Source organism: Melanostigma gelatinosum, assembly GCF_949748355.1.
Source record: "Melanostigma gelatinosum genome assembly, chromosome: 21".
Classification (NCBI taxonomy): domain Eukaryota; kingdom Metazoa; phylum Chordata; class Actinopteri; order Perciformes; family Zoarcidae; genus Melanostigma; species Melanostigma gelatinosum.
Genome location: NC_136654.1, coordinates 3833011 through 3858084, shown reverse-complemented (window position 1 = coordinate 3858084; position 25074 = coordinate 3833011). Strand labels below are relative to the sequence as shown.

Genomic DNA, 25074 nt, shown 5'->3' with positions numbered 1-25074 from the left:
AAGGTCTTTTCCTTTAGATAGGTAATAATACGAATTACTGCTGATAAAATATTCAGAGCTGCGTTATCGTTTCAACCAAACACACGCGCACACAGCACTGTTGGCGTAGAACACTGTTTTCCGATGCTTGAAGATATGAAACCACTTTCAGACCAAACGGTCACTTGTCTTTACTGGTCTGGAGAGTAAAATATCTCCAGAGTCTGATACAAACGTACAACAGCATAGAACTGCATTTACAGGTATGCAATAGTGTAAGGAACACTGTTCAATCTTTACAAACACAACATTCATTACAGGCTTTTTGGTCTAAATAATTTCTGGGGTTTGAAAAAGGACTTACACATGTATTATGTCTTATGCAGACCCTCGGATAGGAGTTCATTATTTTGTGACAAAAAATCCTTATTTTGAAAGCACTCATACTCTAAGAAAGGCCAGAAGGCAAAATGAGTTTGATAGATTGATTCGGTATCTGTCCTTTGTGTAAGTATAGCGTGCTTGCATCTCCTTTTAACCTCCACACCCTAAACATGTGTTTTAAAAATGTGTAGTCTTCAAACCCAAGCAGAGATTCCCCCGATGACATCCTCTGGGTTACTTAGACCTGAAAAAACTCCTTCAGAACCACGGAGAACATTATTCAACTATTTTCAATGGGCCGAGAGGTAAATTCATACTCATGTGACACCAATGGCACCTGCTGGCAAACAATATGAACTCATCTATGCAGTGCCAAAGAAGCAGCAAATACAGTCCAGCGCTTTGTAGCTGCAAACCACTGCAGATATGTCGTCCGATCGGTCCACCTCCAGAGTCAGTCTTGCTCAGTCCAAGCCTTCCTCTTCACGGGGACTCCATCACTGATATGCCGTCTTCCCCCTTCCTCGCTCCTGGGTCTGGTGCTCGTGAATGCTAAATAGTCTCCTCCGTTGCCCCGCGGAGCAACTCCACCGTGAGCATGGACGATCCGCTGAGCTGCATCAGCTGAATGAGAGGTCCCAGAATGCCACGCTCTCCTGCGGGGGAACCCGCCGTATCCAGGAGAATCTGAGGGATACAAACCACAGATCCCAGATGCAAGCTTGGTGGCTTCAGAAGCGTGGTTGTTGCTGGAGGCGCGAGGCTGGAACGGCACTGATTCAGACTCAGAGTAGGTGCTCCGTGCGCGGGGATACCTGCAGGCCGAGGGGTGGGGTGTGGAGGGGGCGAAAGAGAACGAGGATGGAAGGGAGACTCGCGGCTTGGGGTAAAAAACACCTGTCTTCCTGCGTCTCACTTCTGCCGTTTCCCTTCCTTCTCCTTCCAGTTCCTTTGGCCTTTGCGGTTCTCCGAACATTTCTCCACCTTTGTCCTTGTTACTGATCCACCTCTTGTTCCTCCTCCTTGTCTGAGCCTCTTCTAGTTTCATTTCCAGGTTGTGAACGTCCTCCGTTATCTGATTGACCTGGTCAAAACGAGACAGCAGCGCACTGACGCAGGGCAGCAGGCGGTCCAGGTAGGGCCGGACGTCGAACCCAGCCTCGGACACTGACGAGTCCTCAGACCTCGTGGAGAGAGACGAGGACAGGGGACGGGGGGATGAAAAGGAGGAGGACAGGGAAGGGGAGCGGGAAGAGGACAGGGTGGAGAGACGGGATTCCTGTGAGGACCTGGAAGGAGGGACGTCCATACCTTCGAACTTCACCCTGTGCCTGAACTTTAAAAGGAAAAAGACGTGCGTGGAATCAGCAACATGACCCGCCTTTGGAAGGTTTGCGCCACAACCAATGCAATGCCTACCTCTTTGGCTTTGGTGAGTCCCATCCACAGCTTGAGTCTCTTGATGAAGAACTCCACCATCTCATAGTCCTGAGGTTCAATAGTTGGACAGTACAGCTCAGCCTGCTCTGCCCTGAAGGACACAGCAATAGTTAGCAATGAAACCTACTTAATGCGGCATTTACCCGACCAGATGTCAGCTCATTGTTGCCACTCGTTCATTCTTAAAATGAAAACACATTTGCTGTGAGTTTGAGGTTTTGATTGAAAAGTCTCTACAACTGGATTTCCATGAAATTTGGTTTAATCTTTCATGTCCCCCACTGGATGAATTGTAATCCCTTTGGTGATCCCTTAATGTTTCACAAAGCGACATCATCAGGTCAGATTTTTAGGTTGTCCAATTTGTCTGTGGCCAAATATTGCAAATATATTGCAAATATTGCAAATTTGATGAGCAATATTGCAAATATTGCTCATCAAATGTCAAAATGTACAATTAGGAACTTGTCATGTTAGGAACAGATGGACACTTGGAGTTTGGGTTCCATCGAACTATTGACAATGCAGTGCAGGGATTTTGAGCTGCATATGCACACAACCATCTGCTGGTAATATTATGCGCATACATTGTGTACCTGTATGTACGGATGAGAACAGCTCCACAGAGTCTGGCTAAGAGCCAAACACTTCCCCCCACTAGTAGCAGCCCATAGATGGGGCCCAGGACTGGGTGGACCCTGCAAAGTCTTTGGAGAGCCATTCGGCCACGCAGGATGGACAGCACCGAGACCCCGGTCTGACGTACTGACAGGAAACCCTCCACGGAACGCGAGAAGAGCTGAAAAAAAGACATGTCAAATACATTTTTATCTCGAGGAACACTCGATTCAGCGGAATCATTCGTACCGTGTTTCCGAGGTGAATGCACAGCAGCAGCAGCAGCAGCAGCAGGGCAGCCAGGGCCCACAGCTCCCTCCAGGCTCTCTGCAGCACTCTGCCAAACATCACCCACCTCCGCACGAACCTCAAGGTTCCCAGCAGCTGGAGCACACAGCAGTGGAAACGAGCAGCCATTTAACAGAGTGGGGAAACCAGTGGACCAGGATGGAGATGTGTAATGATGAAGGAGAGCGCTCGGTTACCTTTAGAACAAGCAGAGTGAGCAGGACGGCGGCACACTGGGAACAGCGCTGTGCCAGGAGGGCAGCACTGTGGAAGTTGATGAAGCTGTCCGGTTGGGATCGAAGCTAAATGACACGCACACGTCATTGTAATGTCATCAAAGCAACACGTAGAATAGGCCATTTGTTTTTACCAAAGTAGTCATTTTCTGGAACTATTGCTATCTTTTCCTATGTAATTACAAAGAGTGAATGAAGGGTTCGGGTTGTATGTACATGTAGGGGCTTAAGCAGCATTTCCCCCCATATCTGCTAAATTCTTTCCCTTCAATTTATCTTTGTTACTCTTATTATTTGCTCAGGCTTCTCTTAAAATAATATTGTGATATCTTTTTTTTTTTTTTGGTTGTTTTGGTCATTTAAAATTGACTGCCCTTTGCACCTAATAAAAAAAAAACTGCAACGCACAGGGTATGACAAATACAGAATGCATCATGATAATTTGACAAGTGAAGCACCGACACTGGCTTGTCAGATGTAGGTCACCTCTAACTGGGGTTAACGTGCAACAAGCGCCTGCTCATCTGACACTAATGTTGGAGGTAAGCGCGACAGATCTTAAAAGTTTTCTGCTTTCGTTTCTTACCTCGGAAACACAGCAGGTGGCCCGGGACACGGAGCAGAGCTGCAGGATAGCCGTTGCCAGGGACAACAAGGCCAAGAGAAGCTGGAACCAGCGTCTGCACTGAGGCACATACTGGGCACGCTCAGCGGCCACGGACCACAGCTCCCCGAACAAGATGAGGAGCGCAGAGACGAGGAGGAGAACCTGCGGTAAAAAGCAAGTGCATTTTAAAAGTGGAATTATTGCTGAATCTTCAGAATATGCATCACGCGTTATGTTTATTCTTTATGTATTTTGAAGGGATTGCAGTGTTTGTTACCGTAAGTGCCACCTGCAGGTCCAGCCCAGAGAGGGATGACGGGATGAGGAGTGGATGGATGGAGAGAAAGGGGGTGACTCCCCGTGTCGGAGCCCACTCTAACCGCATGGACACGCACACAAATAAACCAGACGCTCTGTGGTAGTGCGTGAAGTCCAGAGAAAGGGATTCAAACCTTGGAGGGAAAATAATCCACTGAATATGGTAAGGTATAGAACTCAAGATGTGACCCATGTGTCTCTGAAAATATAGATTTCATCATTACAACTGAGGCTTGAGAGGACCCAAAAACCGTCTCATCAGATGATTCAGTGTCTCATGCAAAATATGCAAAATAGTTTGGCAATCTACATGAGCAAAGAGTCATGTAGATTATGCATTTTGTTAACGCCCCATTTGTTTGCAGAAGAAAAAAAATGGTATTGTTTTGCTTTTTGGCAAGTTTTAATGGGGAGGCACGCCTCATTATCTTCAAAAGAGTAATTGAATCCTGTCTCGCTCTCAGAGGATTCAACATCTTAAGCACTCAGCATGTGTCGGAGATGCAAGTCACCAATCCGCTTACTGTTTCTTGCCCCGGTCTGCCATGTGCAAGTCAGCTAGCAGCTGGCGTGTTGCTCCACTGCTGTTTCCCAGAAAGACACTTTCCATGGGATTCAGGGGATGCGCGTGCTGCAGCCGTGGCGATCCGACGAGGCGCAGCGTCGGGTTGTGGTGCAGGTGCGTCACCAAGGTGTGGTTGATCCACCGCTCTGCGTCTGTCCAGCTGCATGAAGAGAGAATCGACCGAAGCTTTGGGTTGGTGCTGATGGTGCACGGCACGCAAAAACCAGGACAGTCCCAATTTTAAAGTTTTTTTTTTCTTCTCGACAGACAATTCTCTTTCATCTCAACAATGAGACTGTGTATTTAAATTTTTTGGAAATTAAACTTTAAAGTCATGTCGTTCATTCGTCAATTGGGTTGAACATGAATTAAGGCCGTACCCAGACATGCACAGACTTTGCATGTCACGTAAGGACAACTTTTTCATTTCTTCTTTTTCCATGTTCATACAGGCAAGTAACAAAAAACAAATTTTGTGATCGATTTTCTAAATCTAAGTAGTTATCTCTACTGTGTTTAGGACTTAAGAACATGTGAAGAAAAAGGTTCCTTCAAAATAAAGCCGAAGTGAAAAAAGAGTTTTGCCAGGATCACTATTCTAAGATACTTTATCTTAGAATAAGATGTTTAAAGCATTCTTGTTTTCATCGAGGCGTTTTTTAAATTTCTCAATGTGCTCGCAACACAACGTACATTTATTGTGTGTTAGCAAGTCATTGAGATGAAGTCCTATTTAGAACATGAGGTCGTGTGCACTTCAGCTTCTTGTGGCAAAAATACCAACAAAAAACAATTTTTTCTACCTCCCAAAACTTTTTTCCACCTGTTTCACACATGAAAATGTTTTTTCACCTGTTAGTCATAAACACAGAGAAAACAATATAGATCAGACGTAGAAAATGGATGAACACAACCGCCTCTGTTTTTTGGCAGCAGCAGGCTGAGCGTTGCCCTTACTCTCTGAGTGAGGTGAGGTTCGGGACCCCCGAGGGTGCCGTGTGTAGACGGCGTCTGACAGCAGAGTGCAGCAGCCTGCCCTGCCTCTGCTCCACGCCGTCCTGGTAGTTCACCATCAGCACCAGCAACAGGAAGAACAGCTGGCACACGCAGTGCTACAGAAAAGATGCAGAAGATCATCAACGAAAAAGACGCTTCTGGAGACAAATCACCGGCCAATTGTAAAGTTCGGTTTCATTCTCACCCTCATGAGCGATCGCAGAGCTCGGACTTTGCGGGCCTCCTCTTTGGCCTGCAGCAGCCCGTAGCCACACGGCGGTCTGACCTCCCCCCCTGGCTGCCCGAACGCCCTCACCACAGTGCTGTCCTGAGCCAGCTGCTCCTCCACCTCCGGATCCACAGGCCTCCACAGCGCCGTGTGGATCAACGCCTGCACGCACACCTGAGCGAGGAAGACGCCACCTAAATCACAGGAGTCAATCCACCAAACGATCCAAAGAGTTGATTGGATGAACTCACCTTGAGAGGTTCCAGCAGCAGAGCAGAGGCCAGAAAGGCAGAGATAGCGGACACAAGCCACATGAGGACGACTGTTCTGGACAAGAAGCTCCCGTAGAGTCCGGCCACGGCCAGGCACGCTCCCAGCAGCACCGCCACCAGGGGGTAAATCACACGCAGGGCCCAGGGAGGGAGCAGCCAGCTGGGCTGACCGCGAGCAACTCCTGGGATAATGGGGGGGGGGGATTGAGCAGCAGATATCTCACAGTCGAGCACATTGATTCCCAACTGTAACTGTACCCCTGGGGACAGATTGAGGAGAGGTCACCCAACAGGGCTGGGGGTCGAGTACCTATGCGCGTGGTGAAGGAGGAGCGCGTGGAGTCAGGAGACGGGCTGGGCAGGAAGGTGCTGCCCACGGAGTCCACAGACAGCCCAGAGGGACACCTGTGGAGTCCTGCACCATGCAGGGCGGGACAGGACTGCGGATCTGGCTTGTAGACCTCTGCACCGCACTTCTCCTCGCTCTGCTCTGACCAGCTGCTGCAGGAGGTGCTCCGGCTGAAAGGGAGGAAAATCGCAGCGATATGGGAGATTCTGAGCAACGCAGAACTGCAATGAAATGGCAATCGCCTGATGCACAGAAGCGATCCTTACGCGGTTGAGAGCGAGGTGGAGGTTCGAGGGGAATCCCAGCCGCTGTCTGAGTTGCTGTTCGTTACATCTGCTCTGTCCTCTGTTGCTGCTGCTATAGACATCAGTAGATCCTCCTCTGGCATCAAGCACAGAAATACACATAGAATCAGACTCGTTTACACACTGTATCTATGCAAATGTTTCTATGGATCCACACTACTCTTAGACTGTTATTCGTTGCAATGTGGGGTTTTGTTTTTTGCAGTAAAGTGCAGTTAATTCCTGATACCTTCCCAAAACCTGCCTGCACTACTTCTGCTTGAGGTGATGATGTTGCTTGTATGAAACCATACAATACTCACTTTGACATGACAGCATAGAAACCGATGGCTGGCGACACACAAGACTTTTCACATGCAGCTAACAGATGAAGAATTTCTGTATGTTGCAACAGTTTCTCACCAGACAGAGTCAGAAAGGTTGTCAGGTTGTTGCTGTGGGCTTGCACTAAGTCGGTTTTCATGGCGTACATCTTTTTGTCCAGTGAAGCGGGGGATTGGTGAGAACTGGAAATGTCTTTTGAAAGGGGATATGTGCACGAGGGCGGGGCCAGCCGGAGCTGCATCAGGGCCTTTTTTCTCCTCAGCTGGCGTGCACGGCCCAGAGCAGGCGATGCCTTGCAGAGGTTGGGTGCGGGGCTCGTCCTTGTGAGGCAGGGGCCCGCTGGTAGATTGAGGAGGCTGTCGCAGGACGGCCATCTTCCTATGTCCTCCTCTTGACATGCTCCATCTGTCTGGGGCGCCAAGCCAGATGCAGCCCAAAAGTCCAGAATACTGGAGTCAAACGCCTTGCTCTCCAGCAACTAGAGGAACAAGAAGAACACTTCATGAGACACGGCAGGAACCGCAATTATGTGTGTGTGTGTATGTGTGTGTGTGTGTGTGTGCGCTCACAGATGAAGGACTGTCCCGCGCTGGGCCGGAGGAGTGTGACAGAGACAGGAAGGAAGATTGGCCGAGGTAAACGTCCACCTCCACAGAGTGACAAACAGGAGAAGGAGGAACTGATATGTCCACGGTTACCTGGGTTACACACACACACACACACACACATACATACACACACACACAAACTGCTGCCTAAACATTTCTGAGTGTACATTCAGATAAATGGAAAAAACTCACTTGTATTGTTTCCACACTGAGATCAGACTGTTTGACAAACAAAGCTCGGACGCACGTCCAACACATCCCTGTAATGACCTCTAATCAGCACACAAGGCACGTAAGTTAATTATGTGGGATAAGTTTAGTACTCTTACTTCCATGACGTAAGTTATATGAGTTAAGAACACGACTTAGTCAACTACGTTATCTACCTGACCTAAGTTTACTGAACATACGAATGTAAATTAAGTATGTTACGTACCTGACCTAAGTTAAGTGTGTCACGAATGTGACGTAAAAATATGTAAGTTTAGTATGTTGCGTATGTGACTTAAGTATGTAAGTTAAGTACATGACACAGGTCAGAACCGGGTGTACGAGTACGAGGCTTCCTTCAGCCGTAACATGCATCGTGAAAACAAAGTAGCTGTTGTAAGTTACCTGACTGTGAGCTTTTCTAAACAGGAAACAGAGGAAACACTGGAGAGGAAACACCAGTACAGCAACAGTCATCCCCACGGCAACCGCCTCCACGTTAACCAGCAGCTGGGCGGACACTGGTCCACTTGTGGCAAAGGGACACAAATCAGACCCTAAAATAATCGAATTTAAATTCATGTGATGACATCATGTCCCTTTGAATAAGCCACAAATTGTATTAAACATTACATTGTAAATATTATTATAAATAGATGGACCATATCTTCATTGAAATGTTATTGAATCATCTGGAAAAAATATCCATTAACAGGCATACAAATGTACTTTTTTGCAACTAACAATTACTACATGATCTGACATGTGTTATTCCATGAATGGCCTGCCATGAAATGTGGCGTTTATGTCCAGGCTTAGAACCATCCTACCTGTGCCCCTCTGTGCCCACAGCCCCGTACCACAGAGCCCCCAGTGCCAGGTAGAGGTGCAGCACGAGAGCACTGCACGTGGCCCTCTGGCCCCTGGTGAACCGGCTGTGGGCCGGGCGCTCCCACAGCGACAGCCACAGGTGCTGCTCGACCATCCCAAACGTCAGCTGGGAGGTGAAGACCCGTCGAAACTGAGAGAGCTCCTCGGGACCTGTCCGAGAAAAAGACACCGCGCCCACTAGACTTAGGGAGCAAGAAAAAACATTGTACGTGATATTACTCAGTGGAAAGTAAGTATATACGCTTACATGAGGCCAGAGCTTCCTTCTCCACAGAGCCGTTCTTCTGATTCTCCACGGAGAGCCAGTCCTCCAGCAGGAAGAAGAACATGTGGTCTGTCTGAGGGTCCCAAACCACCACATGCTGAACGTACCAGGACGGGTCCAGACCTACATTTACATGGATGGTAGTCACGGATTATGAAACAATGGCCCCCCCTGGGCACAGACTTTTTGTGTCTGTTTGTAGTCGTCATTTGTGAGACGTGTCCTGGTCAGTGCATGTCTCTTTGAGGGACATTTTTGTAAGTGAAGGCCAGAGGGGGCCCCCTGAAACTTTGGGCCCCGTTCAGTAATCCAGCCATGCTTACAGTGTCAAGTGAGAAGCTTGTTTTATTTGATCTCTTGCTCCATGACACGCTGAAAAAATGTGATTACTCAAGTCGCACACCTGCACGTGGCCACGCACAATGTATGCATGTCAATACACACACACATACGCAATTTTTATTTTACTGGAATCTGGCTGCAGAGATATATTTTAAAAAATCAGAATTTCAAGAAATCATTAGACTTAAATGTCTATTTGAATGTCTATGTCGAGGGTAAAATTGTTGTAATTGTTTACAATGTAATGTCTTAATCCCAGAGGACATTGTCTCAGCATACGGTCATAATCAAAGCAACAGCTTTAAAAGAAGGATGTTTTAGCGGTTTCCATGTACCTGTGTTATCATGCCAGATACGAATTTTCCAAACTTCTCCCAGGTTGTCGTCTGTCTCCAGGTGAAACTGGTCCAGGCTGCCGCGCTGAAACGCTCCGTCCCTCTGCAGGTGGCGAGAGCCGCTCTTGTTCACGCCGTACAGACTGATGCCAACATGCGCTGTGGTGCCTGATGGGCGCATTAATCATTTCCATCATATGTAGTTGGAGGTTTCATGAATTCAAACATGGAAAATGTTTTGACTCTGTCCTCGGCTGACCTGCTCCTCGCCTCCAGCCGGTCTTGACCAGCACCCTGTAGTGGTACAGCCCCGGTCGGCCACACAGAGGGACCTGGCTGAGTCTCAAGCTGTCCAAGTGGTCCAGTTTATGGGCGACGAGCCCCACCAGCAGGTGAATCAGAACCAGGACGGCACACACAATCCCCACCACCATGTTACGCATGGGGCCGCCTGGCTGCACAGATAAGAGGGTAGAGCCTGTTGATGACTGCTCTCTTTCTATTCCTGACTTTGCATTTGGGGAATGGATCAGATATATTTATTTTTCCCAAACATATGCACTAAATAACAGATGCTTTGTGTCCTCACATACCGGCGGCAGCAGAACAACAGCCCCAGGATGAACAAACAAGCTGGCCCCAAACATGGTGAGGTGCTGGGTGAGGCAGTGTGCCGCGCGGAGCGTGCTGCCCTCCAGTGGCTGTAGACCCTCACTGCTCCAGCGCCTCTCCTCCACACTGTAGTACCGGCACAGCGAGCTGAACACGCACACCGACACGTGGACGCCGTCGACCACGGACGAGGTCAGGTTGACAGAGAGGCTCTTGTCTGTCCTGTCCAAACTGTAGTGGGAGGAAAACTCAGTCATGTAAAGCACTTCTTCATCGGTAAATATCAGCAGTCAGACAGAGCACTGAGTTACAGGAAAGAGCTGTGACTTACAGCGGGGACAGGAATATGGTTTCCTCTGCGGAGGTGGTTGCAGCAGAGAGAGTGAGGGCCCAAACTCTCACTAGGGGATCCTGGTGTGCATTCGTCCCCGGCACTGTAGAGCTCACTTCTATCTTGACATGTCCCAGACTCACTGCAGTAGCTCCTAGATATGCACAATGCAGTTTAAACACAGCCTTTCTAATTTATAATTTAATGCAAAAAAAACAGTATGTAGAGTAAGGTTAATTCATTATTCTGTAGGCGCTGCATGATCGACCTTAAAGCCACAGTCGGTGACTTTAATTGAAGTAACTTTTTGTCATATTTGGTCCAAATGTCACTGTATCCTGACACAATATGAGACAGATAAATCAGGTTCCTCTGCCTCCTTTTAGAGCTCTTAACGGCATTTGAAAGATCCCACCCGCTCCCAAAGGAAAACAACCAATCAGAGCAGAGGAGTCTATAAAGCACGCTGCCAATCAATGCTTATGAACACCAATCAACTGTCAAACTAGAGAGCGCTGATGAAATGTTTTCAGAAAACACATTTTAGTGTACCGAGTGTCGCTGTAAAAGGAGAGTTATGACGAAAAGTTATTTGAATTAAAGTCACCAACTGCAGCTTTAAAGACAGTTCACTCTCGTGATTTAACGGATGTCTTCCGACATCGTGAAATGTCTAAATGTCATATGTTCAACAAACCTTCCCAAAACTGTCACAGCCAAAAATGTATTCATATTTTTAATGTGAAGTCTGGCAGTCATTACCTTATTATGTTTATTAAAACGACAGCAAGCTCGTCTGTTTATCGTCTTAATGAACAGACATTAACAGCCACTATGTGTCTGACTGTGAAAATGTGACAATGTCTGACTTTTGCTGTTAAATTTCCACTGTGATCGGTTCATTTATTTTCTGTAAACTAAAACTAAAAGCAGCTCTAATTGCTAGTTTTACAACAACAACTTGTCAAGTGAGGATGTGAGAGTCACTCGTAGTGATGAACACACAGAGAATCAAAGAAAAAGTGAGAAAGCCATTAAGGCCAATTGGTCATCAGCATTACAACAAAGTGCAAAAGTTTGGAAAAAAACAGAGAAAGAAAAAAGAGTCTACTGTACCTGGGTCCAGGCTGAAGTTGAAGGAGATATATAAACCTGCGTTTTCATCCAGTCCATCCACAGCTTGGACTGTGAGGTTCACCCTCCCTTCCTTTGGGAGGGCCACAGTAAGACACGTCCCGTTCCCAGCTTCATCCCCACCCCCGCCCTCCTGTCCCACAGGGTATTTGTTGGGCAGGGTGATCCGTATGGCCTGTTCCGGGTCCAGATCCTGGATGGATATGGGCTGGCCCTGAGGCGTGGTGAGCTCCATGGCGACCAGAGCGGTGGAAATCGGAGGGTCGGCCGCGGTCAGCAATGAGTTGGATCCCAACTCCGCCTCCACATCAAACAGCACCTGCACCACCTCAGACTTCTGACTCTTCAGGTGAGCGGTGAGGGAGGCGGGGATGTGGAACTGGCACGGCCGACGAGTCTTCGATCCGTCGGCCGCTGATGACTGAGGGGAGACAATCTGGTTTCGGTCGGACTGGTGCGCGCAGAGGAGGTCGGAGGGGTCTCCGTGGAAACCCACTGTGTTGATATAAGGAGTGGAGAGCGAAAGGGGCGCCTCGCCGTGAACACGTGACTGCATCAGAGAGCGCATCAGGGCCCCAGCGTGACCCAGCGCTGACAGGGTGATGGTGGGAGCCGACCGCAGAGTGCTGGAGTAGGCTGGGTGAGCACTGGAAGCACCGGCGGACTCAGACACAGCCGCCAGGCTGCTACCTGGAGACAAGGAGAACACCTTCAGCAAAGTTCACCATCGGCAGATGACTGCGTCATGCAGGAGACGGTGGTGGACAAGCACCTATGATGTTGAGGATGTTGCTTCCTGTTTCCAGAGCTGACAAAACACCAGGACTCATCTGTTCCTCCATGACATGGATCATCTTCCCCACAGCTTCCAGAACCTTCTGCTGGCACTTTTCACACACCAATTCACTGGGAACAGCCTCGGGGGAAACAGAGCCAATGAAAAGTTTTTTTTTTTTTATTATAGCTTGAAAGGTATAAGATATGAAAAAAATGTCAAAAACATTATTTTCCACTTTCAGTGAGTTGAATATTTTAACCAACATCAGTCCTAATCCTAATACACAGTTTATTATAGACTTATTAAAGGATTAAAGGAGGTGGAACCTGAAGTATAAAAATAACACTCCTGCCATTATTCAGGCTGTATGCATTAACACAGCCAAAATGCTAAAAAATAAAAAGAAAGAAATTGAAATAAAAAGAGCCAACAATGTCCGTCGTGATGCATAAGGGTTAAGGTCTGTTTGCTCTCACTGTGTGTCTGTGTTTGCAAGACTTACAGTGGGCACCGATATGAAACTGTTCTCGATGGATTCAAAATCAAAACGTTTGAGATCCTTTCGAGGTGTCTCTGAAGCATTTCCGACATTACTGATCATCAATTGTTTAAAATGTGGGGCTGAGAACGGTGAGGAAACAAAGTAGGCGGTTACTTACAGTAGACTGTGACAACGCTGAGCTGATCTGATCGACGCTCAGCAGGGAGGACACGGGGAGGGAGGCCAGGGCTTGGGTCACATTTTCACGGATCTCCCTTCTGTCCATGAGCTCCGTGGCAGTGCGTCCAGACTCCATCTGTGGACGAGTGGGTGAGTGAAACTCATTAGTCCGGATTCCGAACAAATGCAAACCTTCAGAGATCGTAATCTTCAGTACTGTTTAGTTACAGCCAATCATAATAAGTCTCAAGTGTCATTTCATGTGCTGGTAAATGAGATATAATGCTGACACACGACCTGATTGAGCCGGCTGGTGAGGGCAATGGAGTAAGGGATGATCTCCTGAGGGTTGCCATGTTGGACCAAAGCCCACAGCTCTGTCTGGCTCTTCTTCCTCAGCCACTGAGTGGCAACTTCGTCCCTTGGGGGAGTTTCAACTGTCAACTTTCTGGAGAGAGGAGCAATATGAAAAACATGACAAAGACATTTGGCACAATGTGTAATAACCTCAATAAAAACTATAGTACGGTGGCAAGAGATGCACATCACAGAATTGTGCTATTTTGCTTCAGCTGCATCGAACCCTGGTAGCTTACCTGTTCAGAGCAATGACCTTTGCCCCCAGGTGGTCCTCTACCAGCAGTGTCACGGTGATTACTGACGCGTTTCTTTCTCGCCCAGGACTTCCCATCGGAACCAGGCTGCCAAATGTTGAACGGGTACCCCTGGGGAGAGAAATGAAGACATAAAAGATAAACAGCTTCAGTTTGACAGGACGTAAACCTTGCTTCTTCATGCAGTTTCTAATATCCAGGTAAGGATCACGCTTCCTCGTTGAATAACAGCTGTAGGTTGAGGCCTCTGTTCACCTGTACAGAGTGAGCAGGGGGCACACCGTGCCAGTGGACTGGCATGCTGCTGCCTGGAAGGTATAGATCAGCTGAGAGGCCCTGCTTTCTTCATCTCGCCACCCTGCCAATAAGAGCAGATTTTAGTGGAACACCGTCCGACTCGTCAAATCAACAAGCTGCTTGTTCTCCATTGAAAGCGACAAATATTGATCCATGTTGGATTTAGTTCCCGCTTCTAGGACGACCACAGTGTTACCTGAGCAGCTGTAGGTGACCACTGTCTCCAGCAGACGTATATCTGACTCCGGACTGAGATCACACAGGCCTCCGTGCGGCGGATTGTTCGGTAGGATCGTCAGGCTGGCGCTGCCCCACAGCTCTCTGCCAGGCTGGGATACATTGAGAGCGAAGGTATAACTCTGCCCTGCCTGCAGGACACCTGAACGCACCACCAGGTTAGGAGAACGTCTCCCTGTAGAGGTGGACGCCTCGTTAAGGTCAAGGGTCACGCCAGTCTGGTCCTCAGCACTCCATTTGTACTGAGAGAAGACACACAAATGAATCACAATAATACCGGATGTCTTATTGTCTGTGAATATTTGTAATATTTCTTGGCTGCAAACAATAAACCGTTGTACTGTTCACATATTTACCGAACTCAGCATTGCTGAGATGGAATATAGATTAAACTGTCCAATCACAAATTAATTATTTCAGCCGATAAACGCTCAAATGAAAAAGGTAATGAACAACAACAGAGACTGCAACACAATGTGTTGCAACACTATGGCTTTTTTATTTGTCATATTCACGTTGTGTGTCCACGTCTGCATCGTTTTGACGTCACAACATTATGGAAGTTCTGACGGCTCGTTTAAAGGCACAGTGTCTGAAAACTCCTTTCGAATCAAAAAAAAGAAGTGGAAATCTCTCTTTCCGCAATATGGGACCTTTACTTTGAAAACATGACTTCACATGTAACCAGGAAGTATTTATCAGAATCATTACCTGAGCCTGGTCATCACACTGTCCACATTGTCCAGAGAGGATGATGGGGCTGTTGTAATTAACGTGGTGATGAGAGGACAGGACAGAACAGGACACACACTCCACAATCACAGGAAGCACAGGAGCTTCACACACAGTCACCTTAGGATTAAAAACATGAACAGAAGTATGTGTGATAAGTGACTTGTTTGCCGAAAAGTTCCTCCATATTTGCCCAAATCTTATAAACTATTCATTTGCAAGAGACATTTAAAATAACTTCTCTCTTTCCTCTCAACTGAACGGCATTGAAAGTCATTGTTAAAGTGATAAAGTATGCTTTTGTGAAAGAGTGGGATTATGGGTAATACTCACAGTCTGGTTGACAGAGGCAGGCCTCCTCCCTGCCTTGTGTACAGTGAGGGTGAAAACATAGTGGGTGCCGGGCTGCAGCTGTGTGCTCGGTACAGTCATTCTACTGCTGTTACTCCCAATGAGCCGCTTTACAATATGAGAATCAGTCCAGTTCTGAAAATACAAACACCTGTTAGCATCACCTACAAACAGTAGATTTCAATCAGGACGATGACAGTGACAGACAACAGCAATTGATACCACTTCATTCCTTTAAGGTTACTTTCACGTCAAGAGGCCTTTACCACCGTCATGCAGGTCCAGTGGCACTGCAGCGTATCCTCCACTCCCGGCTCTACATCAGGGTCTTGGGACTCAGATCCGTCTAGGACGAGGTCGCTGAGGCTGGGCCACAGTCTGTGAGTTCCTCCCTTGATGACAGCTGCCAGCGCCGAGCGGACCACTGTAACGCTGGTCTGTCGTCTGACAAGTAGAGGAGTTCCCTGGAGCGAAACGGTGAACACGAGGCAATGCTGTCCCACCCCGAGAGTATGCTTCGGGAGTAAGAGAAGAGGGGAAGTTGCATCTACCTGACTTCTGAGAGCAACTTTGTTCCCAGAGAATTCTAAACTATTGCAATCGGACTCTTTGAATATCTCCCATAAGTATGTGGCTTTGTATGCAGAGCAGTTGATGTCCACGCTTGCTTCGAAGAAGCTCCGTCTCGACCTGAAGATAGTGGACCGGCTCTGGACAAGAGAAGCTTGAGGGCTGGGACACCGGGGCTCCTCCACCTCCATGTGTAGTTGTGTGGACACATTGCTGACCCCGTTGAGAACTTCGACCGTCACGCTGTATTTCCCAGGAATGTAATAAGTATGATTGACTTTGCTCAAGTCTGTCACAAATGCTTCAGCGGAGTCTCCAAAGTACCAGAGGTATCTGGGGTTGCTCCCTCCGTTCACTTTTGCAGAAAACCGGACAGCATGACCAACAAATATTCTTTCTGAATGACAGACAAGCTTGACCTTCTTAACAGGCCACTGCACTGTGGCGGTATCATTTACCGTCTTGGAGCAGATTCCATTGGTGGCGAGCACGCTGAAAGACAGTGAACCACTCTCTGGTGGAGTAAAGATCACTTCTTGTCCCGTGAGCCGGGTGGGCTCAGACCCCACCGAGTGAAATATCCAGGTGTAGTTGACTGGAAAACCACTTTGAACTTCTGCCTTGAACTGTTCTCCTGTCAGAGCCTCGAGAGGATCAGAACAACAGTTCACAAGTCTCAATCCTTGAATATGCTGAGAGACCAGAATGCTGGAAGACACCTCCGCACTGCTGATGTGGTTCCAACCTTTCACTGTAACTAGATGTGTTCCTGCCGGAAGGCTTGATGTGGTGAACCGCCCTTCAAGAACGGCCTGACTATGAATCCAGTCTTTGCTTCTAAATGTTATAGCAAAGCTCGCATTGCTTCCTTTGGAGATTGTTGGAATAAAAGCGACTTCTTCCTCGGTGCAGAAAGACCCGGAAATCTTCAGCATCAGTCCTTTGATTGCATCCTCGACTGCGACGCCGTGTGAAACCGTCTGCCAATTTATCCCATTGGAGACATTCAAAGACACTTGAGAGAGGCCTACGCATGGAAAAGTGTAGCTAAAGGTCTGATTCGAAGCATTAAAAAGCACAGCACCTCCAACTTCCCAGTTCCAGCGCAGATCACTACCCTTCCGAACACGCCCGTGGAGTTGAACGGCAGCACTTGTGGTGATATAAAAGGGACGAGTCTTTCCTTCAATCTCAAAGCCCACCTCTTCAACCTCCTCTTGCACACTGAACTCTTCGGTGACATTGCTGTGACTGAGGACATTCTGAACTGAGACTTTAACAAGACAATGACCAACACTTGCAAAAGTGTGGAGAAGAAAGGGCGCTCGGGTCTGCAGGGGTGAAAGATCAGATCTCACGTACCAAAGGTACTGTAGGTCTGACCCGGTAACCACAGACACAGAGATGTTCACCAGTTTCCCCAACGCCACAATGTTTGATTGCGTTGTAATGTGTGCACCTGTTACGAGCTGTACTGCTCCTAAAGAAACAATGCTGGTGGCCTCACCCAACTTGTTACACGCTCTTAGCTGCACTGAAATCCCACCCGGAGTTTCAGCTAACATATGGAACAGCTCTCCATCACCAGAGATCTCTCGGTTTATTCCGCTCTGTGTAGCGAGCCAGTGATAAGTGACATTGGAGCCCTTGGCGATTGAAGCAGTGAACAGCAGTTCCTCTTGGGTCGGTACGTATTTCGTGTTTGTCAAGCTCTGACATTGGATCTGAGGACCCTCAATTCTTTCAAAGACCTCAATCAAAATAGCTGCTTCCTTTCTACTCACCAAGTTCTGTGCTATAACCCTCACTTGATAAACCCCTGCTTTCAGGAAAACAAATCTGAACTGATAAGTCCCCTGTTCGGATGAGACCATACCGCCAACGGTCCAGTAGTAGTTTGTGCTACTGATAGCACTGCTAATTGCTGAGATAATCATTTCTTCCCCCACTACAGCATAAGGCTGGTTGGTGTGAAGGGAAATGTCTGAAATAGGAAGCAAAACATTGACTTTGAGGGTCACAGAATCACGGCTAACAGCATTAAATGCTGCGGCGGTGACTGTGAACTGACCCGCCGAAGTGAAGACGTGCGACACGTTTAGCCTCCGTTCCACCGGAGATCCATCTCCAAAGTCCCACAGCACTGACACATTGCTGCCGGTGCAACGAGCAACCCAAAATGACACCAACGTATTCACTGTCAGCGTGCCACTTTCACCATCATGCGCCACAGACAGCTTGCTTACGGGGTTTTGAATGGTGAAACAAGCTCTGGCTGTTTGGTTGCTGACTTTGTTACTTGCCGTTACTGACACCTCTTCGACGCCTTCATCTTTAAAGATAAAACACGTTTGAGCGGTTTCTGTCACGGCCATGAGACTCGACGGGCTGCTAAACCATTTAAATTGGTAACCACTCATCTGTGCAGGGGAAACTAACACCCTGAGGCATGCCTCTTCTCCTACCGCGACTACTTCCTGTGATGACAGCACTGTCATGTTGGCTATTGGCGCTTCAACACAGATACTTGTATTAAATGATACAGATGTGACAGAACTAAACACAGTCAGGCTGATATCAGCAATCCCTTGGCTTTGAAATGTGTGCGTGGCCGTCGACTGTCCCCTCACCACGGTCAGCGGTGATCCATCTCCAAACAGCCAATGGAAAGTCAGAATGGATGTGTTCCCATTCACCCCAGCGGTAAGCTGGATGTCTCTTCCACTCATGACGCAGTCTGTAGGGAGAACTCCACCAACAGCCAATCTATAGACTTCTACGCCGATAGACTGGTGAGCTTGGCTGAGGTAATTGGAGACAGTTACATCTACTGTATAGTTCCCTGGCAATCTATAGACGTGGGAGATGGAACCATCTGTATGGTTTCCCTGCAGGGACCCATCACCAAAGTCAAAATTCCACATGAGACCCGTACCAGTGGCTACTGTCGCTCGGAAATCTACCGCAGAGCTGAGTTCACTGGGTGCGTTGCAGCTGACCGTCAATCCAGAGATTTCCTCCATAACTTCCACCACGAGCCAGGAGGTCAGGGCTGCAAGAGCGTTGTTGGCGCACACTGTGACGTTATAAACTCCTGCAGATGCAAACGTGTGGCTGACCCGACGGTGGGTGCCTCGGACGGCTTCGGAGCCGTCGGCAAAGTCCCATGTGTAGACAACGGCGTAGGTGGAGGGCTCTGCGGACGCTTCCAGAAGGAGAGTCTGTTTGACGAGGGGCGCGGGAAGGGAAGCGGACACGAGGAGGTGATGTAATTGCGGGCGGACGCTTATCTTCAAGGAGGCATCAGTGTTGTCGTATTGGTTGGAGGCTTGGACGTGAAGTGCGTAGTCGTCTGCATTACAACAAAGACAGATGAAGAAAAAGTTGCTGTACACACAACACATTTGGAGATGGATACCCAAAAAATAAAAAGATGAGTTTGTTATAATAGTAACAATAGTTTGTGTGTGTTTACCTGGGATGGGATAGGTGTAGTTCACAGAGTCCTGGACATATACTTGCTTGTCTCCTCTTGCTATAAGCACTTCCATGGTCTGACATGGAGCACAGTGGGTGTGGATCACCTCGCTACTGCCATCCCCAAAATCCCACCTGCATGACATACACCACATGGAAGTACATTTCTAGTTGTAGTCAAGGGTCAAGGGTGTGAAGCATGCCGAGGATTCCCTGTGCGATGCCGTACCTGAAGGTGACTGGCAGGGAGATGTCCACTTTGACCCTGAGGGTGTAGAGGTGTGCAGCATCCACAGCTACGACCTCCCTGACTGACAGGAACTCTGGCTCAGCCAATGGGGTCCATTCATCAGCAGTCAGGAGGATTTGTTGGCTCTGGGAGCCCACATGGTTGGAAGCTGTCACCTAGCAGAAAGAGAACAGGCTCTTGTTTTCTGTATAAAGGCTCAGAATGTAATCAAATGTAATTCATCAAAAAAAACATCCATTTCATTTTCTACTGAAATAAAAAAACATCAAAAACTTAGCAAAGTTAAGATGGAGACAAATACATGATCTTACCCTGAGCTTATACTCAGCAGGTTTCTTGAAAACCACGCTGTAAGATTCTCCTTCATGGGCAAACTTCTCCAGGTTGTCAATCGCCCATGTAAATGTAACTGAGGAACCGCTCTCCACTGAGGCTATAAATGTCTACAATGTAAAAAAAAAACATCAAATACAAATGTCAGAGTAGAAATAATTCAAACTTAAGTGCCTTTTTGCAAAACTTTTAGTTGGACACGTCAACATTCCTTTGTGAAAAGTGAGTGAATGGATGACGAGTCTTCAGCCACGCCAGCAGCTCAGTGCTTTGCATTACAAACATGCTGACAGTTGCAATTGTGCTGAAATCAGCCACAAGCCAAAACGTGTTGGTCTTACAAAGAATGTGCTCGTTATACTAAAATGAGTTGCAGGAGTGTTGACCTCCTCGAGGTTTGTTAGCTATCTTTGTGTAGCATCTTAGCATGCTAGCCATTTGCTAACCACAACTAAGCCCAAAGTACAGCTTTGTAGGTATTTGGTCATAAACCAACTTATAGAATATACTAAGTTTTTGAGCTGATGATGGCGAACAAGAAAAGCAAGAGGATCACCAAAGTTATTACAAATGATCCTGTGGGGAACATAAATATATAACAAATTCCACAGACATTCATCTGATAGTTATCAAGACGTTTCACTGAAAAACACACATTTCAACCTCATGGTGCCACTTGAGAAAAAGTCTAAAGAATCACCAAAATCACAAGGATACGTCTTCTAGGAACCATGACTGCTTGTACCAAACGTTTTGCCAATAATGCATCTGGAAGACGTGGCTATATTTCACATGATAAGTGATACATTTGACTCAACAGGTGAACAGTCCAGGGATTTCAAAAATCGTGAGGATTCGTCCCCTGAGGACCATGAAAGTCTTTACACAATTTGAATGGTAATCCGTCCAATAGTTGTTGAGATATTTCAGTCTGGACCAATGTGGTGGACCAACCAGCCGGCGTTGCCATCTCTAGAGCCACGCTGCTGACATGTTGACGACATGCTGACTTGAACTATTTGCTCAAATAAGCAGAAAGTGTTTGTTGTTCATTCATGTTTTGCATTCTCACCTGTGGAGTGTCTACGAGCATCCTCCAGCATCCGCTTGGCTCAACACTAAGCCCCGTCACGGCCTCGTAGCCACAAACCCTCACGCTCACACTCTGAGAGCGTACTGCATCCTTCACACTGATGTTGAGGGTCTGAAGCCCGACTGAGGGCAACACCAGGGTGGCAGAGGAGAACCAGGCATCACTGGACTGTCTCTGACAGCCTGCCCAAGACTGAGCCACTTCTTCGGGGCAAGATGGAAGGAAGGGGACCCCAGTCTGGAGAACTGGAGCTGACCATGAGCTGCTGGCCTTCCCTCCAGACAGGACCGTGACAACAATGAGTGTTGGGACCTTGATTTGGACATGAATCTGGTTCTTTTCATCCGGCACGGGGTGGATGACGTTAAGCCCAAATTGAGATCTCTCACTCGGAGTAGGACCGGTTGTCAGGGCCCGAATATCTGGGGCCGCGGTTGTGAAGCCGGAGTTGTCATCGTGCTCGGTAGCTCTGTGAAGATTGTCCACGTACAGCATCCTCAGATCACACACCACCGCGTCCACCCACCGGCCTCCTTGGGGCAGGGAAGTGAGGCCCCCCTCCCACCAGCCTCCCCACTCTGTCCTCCCAAGGGACACGTAACTCTGGCGCCAGGGGGAGTCCAAAGAGGCTTCACTGTTCAGGCAATGCAGGAGCGTACCAGAGTCACGAGTGTGCTGTACAGCCACAATGTCATCAGGGTACACCGTGATCGCTTGATCTGGAAGAACCAGCTGATACCGAAAAAAACAAAAAAAAACAGGAAAACGAGTAAGGAATCTTTTTTTTTGAACATATTTTGGATTCAAACATCATCCATCTGAGTCAACTCACGCTTAGAATGTTGAGTTCAGAGCTAGGCTTTATTCTCACAGGCAGGTCTGCCACCATGTGGTAAAAGGGAGGTATTGCAAGGTATCTGGGCGGCAAAGCAAAGCCGCGGGCCCGTGCTGCGGAGTCGTAGGGGCTGCAGGGACTGGCGGTGGGCACACAGCCCTCCAGCAGGTGGCACCAGTACTGGCCCGTGCTGCAGCCCCCCGTGGTGTTACACAGCGGTACGGCGGAGCAGCAGCTGAATGGATTGAGGAGAGAGCTGCAGCCTGAGGAGGAAAAACAAAAGGAGATTATTACCGGCGGTATCAGGAGCTCCCAGAAAAGCCACCACAGTGGCCGCTGTACTGTACCGGGAGGCACCAGGTGGTGGTTGGGGTTGCAGTAGGGTCGGAGGATCTGGACACGGGCAAGAGAGGACACAGGGCTGGGCTGGACCACCAGCTCCACTGACACCAACTGACCTGCGTGACTGAACCACATCCCTGGGAACAGCTGCATCTGCGGGTGTCAAAGGACACACATAATTCTATGTTTTTATTCTTTCCTTTTCTGTGAATCAACCCTTTAGGTTCATCTTGTGACCCCTTAGGTCTGGAACCAGGGTTTCACCAGGGTTCACTGACCTCTGCTGTGAGCTGTCCGATGTCTGGGACATTGGGAGAGGGGAGTATCTGGGTCTGAGCATAGGTGCCGCTCATGAGAGCCAATCCAGTCAGGTAACTGTCCACAGAAGGTAAAGACTCTGCACGAAGAGGGATCAACCAAAATCACATAATAATATGAGCCATACATGAGGATTAAATAAAAGATGTGTGTCTCTGGTGTTCTCCAGTGAAGTGAAAGTCTCACCAGTTACTTGTTTTTCACAGAGGAAGCGGTGGCGTCCAACACACTGAGTCTCCCTCCACCGTCCCCGTGTCCCCAGGGCCATCTGAGCACACCTCCCCTGACTCTCGCCGCCTCCGGTCCACCATGCAGGACTAACTGGCTCTGACCCTGGGTCAGACCCTTCTCCCCCCGATCTCTTCAACCATATCCACGCGGTGGTTTTCCTAAGCCAAAACAAAAACAGGGATATATCAGCAGATATTAGCAAATATAGACACGGAAGGAGACGCTTGTGTGCGGCACTCACACTGGAAATGAGGAATGGATGAAGTGTTGCAGCTCCAGACTGCCGGCAGACGCCAGATCTCCTCCCAGAGTCTCTCTGCAGGAATCCTGCGCCTCAGGCCATGAAGATGTCCTCTCAGAGAGCCAATAGCATCGCAGGCCGGCCAGGTGGATCCGACCACCTTTCGGACAAGGAACGTCCCCTGGAGGAGTCAATTGTTAATGAATCAGCTTAAAATATGGATTCATAAAATGTCAAGATCGCCACTTGTTCATTTCCACAGCGTTCCGCGTTCAGGATGTCAATTTGTAATACGAGTCATATTAAACCGTTGAGATCATAAACCGCATGATGAGAAGAGCAAGAGCTCATTAGAGTCACAGATGTTGCGAGACAGGTGTTTCACATTTTGCATATTTTCCTTCATCACACAGACTGTCACGTTTCCCTTGCAATGCTTCATTTTGAGATGTGATTTGTGACGCGCGTTGCTCTCATTAGGAAGTTTGAGCTTAACATACCAGTAAATACGATACTATGACAGACACCATGCTTTTCTGGTGAAACACAAATGTTTAAGACACCTCATGTAACACAATACTTAAGAAGTAAAGTTTTAGTTCATTTAATAGAGCCTGCGGCATTGAAGTGCAGGCGTTTTATCAGAAAAATTAACTGAACGTATCAAAAGTGAAAGTAGTTATTGTGCAATGACTTATACATTGGCGATGCATCAACGTGGAAGCAGACTTTCACTGAAATGCTGAATTTTGTGCGACTGAAACGGCTCAATGAATGTGTTTTTAGCTGTTGTTTTTGGGAATACTGAATACTTTTATATTTTTTACCCAAAACCAATCGTCACATTTGTATTTTTTTGTCTGAATCAAAGACAAAAAAGAAGCTTCTCACCTGCAGCTGCAGCGATCAAACCCACACAAAGAATCCACAGTGCCTGCCTCTGTGGCACAAGTGTACCTGTCAATATTGTAGAGCACATCACAACCTCCTGAAGAAAAGAAAAGAGAGCCTCGGCCTGATCACCACAGGAGCTTTGCAGGAATCAATGCACTGCAATTATTACGTTAAAACATGCAGCTTCTTCAGATCTTCTTTCCCACAAGACTCTCATCATCCGTACAAGTCGAAAGTTCTCCTCTCACCCCTTCTTCCATGCTCTCATCTCCCTCCACTGACTAGGCTCTCATCTCCCTCCACTGACTAGTCCCCCCCCCCCAAGGCAAACCGACCATGAGTTATGTTTAAAGGCCTCTTCTCCACTCTCTGTGAGCGCCTGGCTGACTTCTGCTTTGTCTCTCAGCAACGGCCATAGAAGCAGAGTGGACAGAGGAGGCCGACGCTGCTCATTACCATGTTGTAAAACCCCTGGAGCTCAATGGAAACAGACTCACTCAGGCGGGATGCAGCTCAGGATCCTTACAGAAACCAGCATTCTAGTGTTGTTTGGGTACAAATTGTTGCTTTTTTATTTTGTTTTAGGAATGTTTGGGATCTTTTCCTGGGTGGCCAAAGGAAGTAGTTTAAAATGTTGGAACTTCTCTCTCCTGCATTACGCCCACGGCCTTGTTGTTGTCCGAGAGCCAACTCGGAGAGCTCATCACTAACCAAACAAAGGCTCTGTGACGCACGTGCAAAAGAAATAGACCTCGCTTTAAAAGAAAGGATGCCATCTAGGTTGCCTGGAGAGGGAGCAGATAAAGTGGAAAGTGAGTGATAAGGCAACCATAGCTGAGTATTGTCAGTCCATTGCCATGGATACGATTGTATTTCTCTTTGTGAGGAGACTTTTCCCTCTCGTCTGACTTTAACAATACATTAAATTCCCTTCATTACATTTAATAATGTGTCTGCATCTAATATGTCCTCTTACTTATTTACCCTGCTTTAACATTTACAGTGTTCAATGTTCCATAAATATTAAAAGTAAAGTCACACCAACAAAAGAACATATGAATTAATTGAGTAAAATATTTAAATCAGCCAACAATCTGAGGGTATATTCAAATTATAATTAGAATATGTTGCTTCATCATTTGCATCTTCAGTTTCATTTGAGTTCATTCTTATTTAATTGCA

General features: G+C 47.6%; 1 protein-coding gene across 1 annotated transcript; it reads right to left on the bottom strand.

Moving 5' to 3' along the window:
• Positions 1–125: 125 nt before the first annotated feature.
• Positions 126–24152, bottom strand: pkd1b (polycystic kidney disease 1b; the record flags this gene model as incomplete). Its single annotated transcript, XM_079293952.1, has 43 exons — positions 126–1699; positions 1783–1894; positions 2400–2602; positions 2671–2805; positions 2907–3011; positions 3532–3714; positions 3830–4004; positions 4395–4595; positions 5393–5547; positions 5637–5834; positions 5912–6114; positions 6243–6451; positions 6548–6662; positions 6989–7388; positions 7480–7608; positions 8134–8257; positions 8559–8769; positions 8867–9007; positions 9562–9729; positions 9821–10016; positions 10155–10404; positions 10505–10658; positions 11621–12328; positions 12411–12555; positions 13076–13213; positions 13375–13525; positions 13674–13802; positions 13947–14049; positions 14185–14467; positions 14937–15077; positions 15291–15443; positions 15575–19230; positions 19354–19490; positions 19585–19760; positions 19917–20048; positions 21011–21763; positions 21864–22129; positions 22214–22361; positions 22487–22605; positions 22713–22915; positions 22999–23179; positions 23890–23986; positions 24141–24152. 43 exons carry the CDS (start codon positions 24150–24152, stop codon positions 818–820), a joined length of 12480 nt encoding a protein of 4159 aa, XP_079150078.1. The 3' UTR covers positions 126–817.
• Positions 24153–25074: the final 922 nt, after the last annotated feature.